This window comes from Arachis stenosperma, chromosome 6 (assembly GCF_014773155.1).
Source record: "Arachis stenosperma cultivar V10309 chromosome 6, arast.V10309.gnm1.PFL2, whole genome shotgun sequence".
Lineage (NCBI taxonomy): Eukaryota > Viridiplantae > Streptophyta > Magnoliopsida > Fabales > Fabaceae > Arachis > Arachis stenosperma.
Window position 1 is genome coordinate 110,636,935 of NC_080382.1, and position 9,133 is coordinate 110,646,067.

General features: G+C 29.2%; 1 protein-coding gene across 1 annotated transcript; it reads right to left on the reverse strand.

The window, feature by feature from the left end:
* Positions 1 to 1,554: 1,554 nt before the first annotated feature.
* Positions 1,555 to 6,103, reverse strand: LOC130935908 (NADH--cytochrome b5 reductase 1). The gene is made up of 9 exons (XM_057865827.1): positions 5,809 to 6,103; positions 4,910 to 5,051; positions 4,719 to 4,809; positions 4,536 to 4,613; positions 3,924 to 4,004; positions 3,732 to 3,821; positions 3,301 to 3,366; positions 2,550 to 2,636; positions 1,555 to 1,923 (listed from the first exon to the last, which is right to left on the reverse strand). Exons 1-9 carry the CDS (start codon positions 5,909 to 5,911, stop codon positions 1,831 to 1,833), a joined length of 831 nt encoding a protein of 276 aa, XP_057721810.1. The 5' UTR covers positions 5,912 to 6,103; the 3' UTR covers positions 1,555 to 1,830.
* Positions 6,104 to 9,133: the final 3,030 nt, after the last annotated feature.

The window sequence follows — 9,133 nt, forward strand, 5'->3', positions numbered from 1 at the left end:
GCTCACCACTATAAGTACACTGACACACCTCAGGTATTCCTAAGTCCAATACTCTCTAAGACCTGCTTACACCCTTGCTAACTTAGGCATCGGAGTGTCTTTGCAGGTACCACCCCCCATTCACACGCGAGCACAAGTCGGACGGAGCCTCCCGAGTTGCGGACCTACCTGGAGTCCTCCTCCATCACTCACTTGGGCCGCCGAACGCCATCCATTGGACTAATCTCCGGTTACCCACCGTAACACTATTAATATATCAAAATTAACTTCTTTATATAATAAACTTGCTTATTTATTTGTTCTGGGATGATTAATAGGTTCAATATAGGTTTCATTATTTAATATAATCACTTTTTTTTATGGGGTAGCACTTCGGGTAAGACCGTCCCTACGTGAGGACAAATATCATGGGACGGCAAAATTTTACGACTTCGAAGTTTCAACTAGTCCGAATTGAATATAGGGATATTACTAAATAACTTCTATGCTAAATTAAATTATTTATCTAGGATTAAAAAATATTTTAACTAACTAAGGAACTAACTATTTTTCGGCAAATACTAATTATTCTTTTAAAATATTCTTTTATTCTAAATACTAAATTTTATTCTAAACCTTCTATAAAAATGAGTTAAACAATAATTGTATAAAAAATTAAGCTCATATTGTAGTGATGATGGTTGTGGTAGTAGTCTTGTAGCAGTGATAGGCTTGGTGGTTGTGTTGACTTCGGTGGTGAGTTTGATTGTTGTTGTGGTAATGGCTATAATTGTGATGAAGGAAAATGGATATCTGTAGAAGGAGGATATCAAAAGATTTCGAAAAATATTAGGAAACAATTTTGAGCAATAACAAAGTTTTCTATTTTGATGTTTAGTTCAAACGTTAGGAACAAAAAAGTATTTTATCTTAAAACATAAGTAAAGAATATGTGAACTAAATAGATAATATTTTATCTACTATAAAATGGAAATGTGAAAAAGGTTTAATGTATAAATGTTTTTCTAAAATATCCTTTATTATATATAAACTATAAAAAAAATATTTGTAAAACTTGAACTTCCTAAAACCTGTTAATTAGAATATCATCTGAAACAATCTTATGTGTTATTATTATATACGTTCAATTCATAAAAAGCCTATTAATACACTAATTTAAATAATTATCATTGAAGAAAAAGAAATGTCTTAATAATTATATATAGTTGTCTTAAGGTGTCCTTATAAAATATACTAGAGAGCTAGAATATTTCTTAGTTGATCGTGTCCTTGGTTTGGTTGCCAAAATAAATATGACCAAGTGTTTTGAAAATAGTAGATGGTTTCAATCACGGACTCACCAAACCGTTTGAAAGTATCAACAAATAATAATAGTATAATTAATACTACCCCGGAATGTAACGATTATTTAAAGTAGTAAATATCTTAGTTGCTTAATTAGAAGTGTCAAATTTGAATCTTCCAATAAAGAAGTCTTTAATCCCTAGCTACTAAATAATCTCTTTTGCTATTTATTTATTTTAAAAACTCCCCTAGGTAATCAACACCCAACTATGCATCCAACTTAGGTAATGAGCAATGAAAATTTTTCAGTGAATACAATAGTGTAACTCAATTTGCAATTCTAACACATGTCAATGTATCAATCTCATTATGACAATGAGAAGCAATTATTGCAGATTGCAGATTTTAACTCTAACGCCTATGAAAAATATAAGCACAGTTGAACCATGCTTTATGTAGCCAAGGGAAAATTTTGATGTCTGTTTCTTGAATAACCAAAGCCATTAAAAATGAAGTGTTAAAAGCACCAAAATCAAGCCTATCACTTCAGAACTGGAACTGCATCTCAGGAGCATATCCAAGTGCCTCAAGGTGACCAGCCATGGCCTTGTTCATTGGTGGTGGCCCACATCTTAAGATCTGAAATTTCATAAGTAACATGATTAAACCTTTTTTTTCCTTTTTAAACAAAAGAATAATATCGTTAAGACAGTAGAAAAAATGTCCCAAAGATGGTGGGATAAGAGATTCTGTGTACAAAAGCAAAAAACAAACAAAAATAAGTGATGTGTCACTTTCCCATCTCTCAACAAGTCTGAGAGAGAAGTCCTGTGTAAAGATGTTGAGCTTAAGCGATAGAGGCCAAATGTCTAATTCTATCTCATAAAAGGTAGAGAAAATCGAGATTTTACGTGAAGTCAGAAAAGTAAATTATGTACGTAAACCATAAAATTGTAATAACATTTAAATCGTAATATCGTCAAACCTAGTACAAATTTTGTAAAATTGATTGACTCATTTAAAATCATGATATCAAAAGATTTTTAAGAGTTAAATCAAGATTCTAGCTATTATACATAAAACTTGTTTAACTGAAAATCTATGATTAACAGAGCATAAATTGTACTCCAAGCAAGTACTAAAAGTAGTAGTATAGGAGTAACTTGGTTTAATACCAACATCCCTTTATATATGACATTAGGCAAAACAAAACACGATGATATCTAAAGCACAAAGGAAACATTTTGGAGGGTTAAAATCGTTACCTTAATATCAGTTGCTGGAGAAGGGCAATGAGCTTGAATCATTTCTTTTGAGACGAATCCGACACCACCGCTCCATGATTCAGGAGGCTAAGGAGATTAAATAACATCAAAGCAAATGATCATTAATCATAACATTGAGTAATCTAAAGTCATGATACCATACAGAATCATCATGTTTTAGTCATATCATACAAAAATCAAGTTTGAATGCAGATAGCTTGACGGGTGCGGACACACCACACCAAGCTACTAATATACTATCAAAGAAGCAGCTCCCAATTTTCTATTGCGACAGCTATCTGAAGTTAGGATACTGTGAACTTATTAGAATAATATCACGGAACACATGCATTCAACAATTTGAAAACTCATAGGAAGACATATGTCAACTACTTGAGGGTTAAGTAGATTAAGAAATTCATAAATATGATCCCTAGTTCCATTAATTTCATCCAAATAAGTTTTAGTTACCCATTTTGGAAAATTAGTCCTTTCTTGTTAAGGTCCACTGAAGTTTTTCCCCTGTTAGTGACTATAAGCTGTTTACGTCAAGTTATGATAAAAATATTGAATTGTTGCTTGTAATTTTAATCAAATTTAGTAGGCAAATGGATACCAAAAAAATTCAGTAGAAATATTATCATTTTTACAGTGTGAAGATAAAAAATAATATATAGCTCCTTGATTGACGATTATAAAGCAAAATCAACAGCCAAGAACAGAATTACAGTTACGCATTATAGCAACTTACCTGATTTAAGACATAGTACACCTTGAACTGACCTGGATGGTTAGCAACAAGGCCATCAAGTTCATCCTGCACATAAACATAAGTTTCGATTAAATGACAAATCAAAATGCAGGAATTGACCAATAAGATGGTAATGCGTTATGCTATAGAAACTTAATATCCTATTATAATATTGACAAAGAACAAGAAAAGAAATGAAGGATAAGGATTATGATAAAAATTCTTAGACATCTATAAGAAAATAGTTTTCATTGTTTCTACAATAGGATACAACAAACTAGCCGATTGATATATTTGATTCTAGCATATTATATTATGAAATGAAATTGGCTACAAGGCAATACAAGCAGATCATCAACTGAATTAACAAGCTGGTCCATGTATAAACAAGTTAAGAATATAGTATTCAACAAAAAAGATAAAGATATTACCTTTAAAAGAATGTCCTCATATGTCACATTGGCGTAGATAAGGTGAACCTTAGTCTTGTCTTGTGGGTTTTCTAAAATAGCCCTAGCAACCTTGAGCAACAAAAAAACAAATAAATTAGTATAATGCATAGAATGGTATAAACGAGGTTTCATCTTAATGACGAATAAACGCAGCATCCATCTTGATGATACCTGGAACATTGGAGTGATTCCAGATCCTCCAGCAAGCATCCCAAAGGCCCTAACTTCGCCAGGTTGGTACTTGAAACGTCCCTGGAAGAAATAATGTCTAAAAGCTCAATACCTAAATAACAACTTTTCAAATTGGTATAAAATCTATGAATTCAAATTGCACATAACCACTTTTCGAAGAAACAAAAAAGAGCAATACAACTTTCACAAGATCAAGACGATTTAAAATGGTTGGTACTAAGGCAGATAAGAAAAGCAGAACCGTCTAGAAATAAGCATCTATTTAGAACAAAAACTCTAACAGATATATTAAAAAGAGTCCAAAAAAAAGAGTATGCTACTATGATTGATCTGTGCTTCCTATGATCAGCACTAAAGCACAAACATTGATTTTTGGTTGTGAATTGTGATCATGGAAACTCTTGAATACCATTGCTGTTACTATTAGCCAAATAAAATTTTGACTTCTTTCAATAAGATATCTACCACCATACCAAAAAGTAAAAATAAAAAAAGGTCAAATATATACCAAGTAAATACTACAAATATCCAAGAGGATAAAGCATCATAGTTACAAAGAAAATGCCCAGAAATGTGGATAGAAATATTTACCTTGGGTCCTTTTACAGCAAGATAGTCACCAACCTTCATCTCACGGAAATGGTGTGACATCCTACCTTGTGGGTACATCTAATCAAGACATATTACAAAGACATTTAAAAGATTAATGAACATGAAGATTAATGTACATATATAGAAATAGCATAACAATTTATTCAATCAATTCAGACATGCCTTAATAACAAGTTCAAAATGTCCAACATCTGAATCCAAAGTAGTAGGGGTATATGGTTTGATAACCTCCTCACCCTGGCTATCCTTACCCCTGTTAGAAAAAAGCAACTTTTCTCAAAATATGACAAGAAAACAGAGAAAATTAGTCACAAGATAAATTAGACACATGAAACAAGATTGTGCAACAGAACCTGCAACTTATGTGTTGCCCAATTGGAAGACCCAAAACAGAAGTCGGTGTTGGAAGCGCAAATGTGAACTTTGCCACATTATGGCTCAGTTGTAGACGCTTGACAAGCTTGAACTCCTTGAACTTCTCTGGGTCCAAGCAAGCTAGAAGCATAGGAACAACAACAATGATCACTTAACGAGATACAACAAGAACTAAAATTAATCATATAGAAGAAACGTAAGGACACGAAATTATGCCGCATAAGACTAATGGAATTGTGTTTTACACTATCTCAAGCTTCAATTAGTGTTAACTTTATCTTTAGTTTCATAATCAGTAATCTAAAAGCAAGCCCTTCACTATGACACATACAAATGCCATTCCCTGTAAAATCAGCAATTCAACTTTCTAGACTTAATGCACAAGAGCTTGATTTAAAATAAAACAGGTTAATACTTGAAAATTTCCATTTTCAACGCACTCATGCGGTGTCATTTCATCAAACATTCCTATATTTTTCAGGTACCATAATTGCCACAAGATTAAGGCGACATTTTCATCAAAGGAAGCTCCCTTTAATCAACATGCAAGATCACTTGTGCAATTAAAAGCATTTCAGAAGCGAAAACCACTTCCAATCCAATCCAAACATTATCTAAAATATGAAGAAATGAATAACAAAGCAACCGAAACATCAACGTCTATGAATCCAACCAATACACCAAATGGACAAACTGATTTATTAGTTTTGCTTATTGAAACAGATACAAATTCAAATTCTCTACGCGAATCACTGAAAAACAAAGAAAACAAACAAATAAATAGAATCCAGATCCTCATAATAAGGAATCAAACGACATCAAGACTGAAATGAATAAAATCATAAGAATTTGAAAGTGGCATAGAAAAAGGTTCGACCTTTGGGCTTCTTGGATGAGTAGATGTAGAAAGCACCAACACCAATGGCCACAACAGCAACGGCCAAACCCACGAGAATCTGATCCTCGGGCGTGAAAACCATGGCGTTTGAATGGTAAAGAAGTAGTAATGAAGGGGGTTAGAGAGAGGGAGAGAATTTAAGAGAGAGTGAGAGTGGATGTGGTAGGTGAGACCTGAAAAGTGAAAACTCAGAACTCAGCAAACGTTCAAGGGATTGGTGGCTTGCTGCAACTACCAACCTCTCTCCAAGTTAGAGGTTCAAATTTTTTGCATCATTCAAAGCAAAAATGTAAAATAGACTTATTTTATGGATTTAATTACATAATATTACATCTCCAAAAATAATCGTATTTTGTAGAGTACAAAAGAAATTTTTAAATGATGTTCATTCAAATACGGTGTGTCATTTCCTTCATTTTTTTTTATTTTTTTTTTAATGGTTAATTTTGCATCTTTTTTAGCCTGGACTCTCATTTTCTCCCCTTACTACATCTGTGAAAAAATATTTGAATAAACATAAACATAATTCAACGTATCATAATTGAACTCGTCTAAAGATTCATAAATTTTTTATAATGTTATAGGAGAAATAATTCATTAAAATCATCTAAACATCCTTGCTTTCTTATTTTATTGAATATTTTTATAAAGTTGTAAGATTTTTCTTTTCTATATTAGTTTTGAATACGAATAAAGTTGGCTTGAATATAGTCTTTTATCTTATCTATATTAAAATTAAAAATTTTATACAAATACCTAATTATATGTCGTTAAAGGTGTAAATATGCTTTAAAAACTATTCATCACTAACTTAAAAGACACTATGAAACATATAATGTTTGTATGTTATGCGTATTTTGTAGGGGGAAAATATAATGTTTGCATTATATATGTATGCCAGAAGATTTACTAATTCTTATTTAAAATACAACTATTAAATAAACATTTTAAATATTTTTTGGGGTTCAGTTTTCAATTTGATAGATCTATAAACTCCAGTTTTCTACGTTTGACCGTTGAATAATTGAATTGATATTTTACTATTTTCAGTATTTTGTTGAATGTTGAGATAATTGCATTCTATTTTCGCAAAATGAGCGAGTGTTTTTGACATTGTCAAGAGGATGTGGGATGTCTTTGTCAATGTATGTTAGGGCTTTATTTCGGTACATTTGTGATAGTTATTACTTATTATTTAAGGATAAGGATATAATAAAAATAGGCAATGGGAGCAGCATTAAAATTAAAGCATGCATAGGAAATCAGTGATGGTTTAAAAATAATGAATGTTGGCTCAACTCAATTTTATTTTAGGGTAAATTACATATTTAAATATATAGGATTTAAAATTGTGTCCCAAAATACAGTTATCTCTAAAACGAATAAAAAAGTCTATACTTAAAAAATCTGACCTCATTTACACTTATTCGATATTATAGAGGTCGAACGCAACGACAGTAATTTAACCTTACTTATCTAAATAAGTAATTAACTCTCAAAATATCTTTTATTTATCTAGAAGGAAGATTTTAATAATTTTTTTAAGAAAAAAAAAAACGGTCATTCACCAACAAAAATGAAACTATTCTAAAAAGTGATTACATATTTTACTATAAATATACTGACACCCTCAAATATATTTAAAACTCAATCTACTAAAATCCTACTTAAATTCTTACTAATTTAAATATCGAAGTCCCTTTTAGATGTCCCTTTATTTATTCACGAGAAACTTAGACAGTGTTATCTCGACACCAAAAATATTGAAAGTTGTTCAAAGAACTTAGACCTCACATTTAAACTTAAAAAACAATTCATTTTCATGTAACCTTTAGAATAATAATATTTAAAAAATTGTTACATTTATTTCTATAATCATTTATATAAATCATTACAGTTTTTAGGATTTTCAAAGTTTATACAAAAATTGCCATAGAATAAAAAATTTATATAAAAATTGACTAAGTTATAAATAGATAGAAGCAATAGCCATTTATGAAAAATCAATTTCAACGCATAGCGATTTACGAAAATATTTAAACTTTTTAACTAGACTTAAATATATATATAAATTAATTAAATAATTTTAAAAATTAAAAATATAAGATTTTAAATTAAAGTATAAATAATATTTGACTTTTTTTTCATATCCTACTTTAACCAATTAATTGATATTGGTTTAAAAAAGTTATATGTGTCTGCACACAATCGTGTATATAATACCTAACTTTTTTTTTATCCTACTTTAGTTAATTGATTAATGTTCGCTTAAAAAGTTATATTGGTTTATGTACAAAATTTAAGAAATAAATATTATTACAGTATTTAAAAAGTAAAAAATTTAAGAACAAATTGTTTGTTTTTTAGTACAAATTTGATAGCAACATCAAAATTAAATCTTAGAAAAGGATGATTATACTATAACTTAGTATTTATAACAATATTATTCCTATAAATTTAAGAGCTATTTTTTTTATATATTTTAAGAATTTACAGATTTGCAAGGAATTATATTATTGTTAGTGTTGTAAGTGTAATGAGTGCATGAAGTTAGTCTCACATCAAAAAAAATAAGGAAGAATGAGAAGTTTATAAGATGAGAGACATATTAACTTATTATTTTAAGGTTTTGAGTTGGATGTGGTGTTTTTTCATCTTTAATCCAAAAATGATCAAGAGCTCTTCACGGTTGGCCCAATAATTATATCCTTAATTTTATACAAAATAATTTTAATATTTGAAAATCTCAAAATATTTTTAAAATGTAAGGTTTTAAATTAAAGTATAATTAATTAAAGTTTAATTAGTTTAAAGTATGTAAGATAAAAAAAATTATAATTTTTTTAAGCCAATATCAATCGATCCAACAAAATAGAATAAAAAAATTATGTAATTAATTTAAAATTTTATATTTTAAAAATTTAAATAGATTTTTTTAATATTTATGTTTTGATATTTAAAATTATTTATCTAATTTATGTATGCATTTAGAACTGAATATAAAATATAAATATTCTCATAAACTGTCATATCTTATCGCGGTTTACAAATTGAAGTTATTTTTTATAAACTGCTACGACTTCTATTGGTTTATGTATGACTTAGTCAGTTTTTATATAAATTTTTATTATTTATAATGATTTATGTATAAATTTTGAAAATTTTATCAATAATAGCAATTTATATAGATTAATTATAAAATTGAAATATAGCTGTTTAATAAAAATGTTGTATTTGAATAATTTTAATCTTTATTTTATTTAAATGTATAAATCGCCTTTTATTTAATTTTATTCCCCTTTTC

What these genes read in the sequence shown, in the direction of transcription:
- LOC130935908 (XM_057865827.1), bottom strand. Translation starts at nt 5,911, where the DNA reads ATGGTTTTCACGCCCGAGGATCAGATTCTCGTGGGTTTGGCCGTTGCT. An exon ending in CTCATCCAAGAAGCCCAAAG is followed by an intron (nt 5,052 to 5,808) that starts GTCGAACCTTTT and finishes CTATGCTTCTAG; the next exon opens with CTTGCTTGGACCCAGAGAAG. An exon ending in ATTTTGAACTTGTTATTAAG is followed by an intron (nt 4,614 to 4,718) that starts GCATGTCTGAAT and finishes TGTCTTGATTAG; the next exon opens with ATGTACCCACAAGGTAGGAT.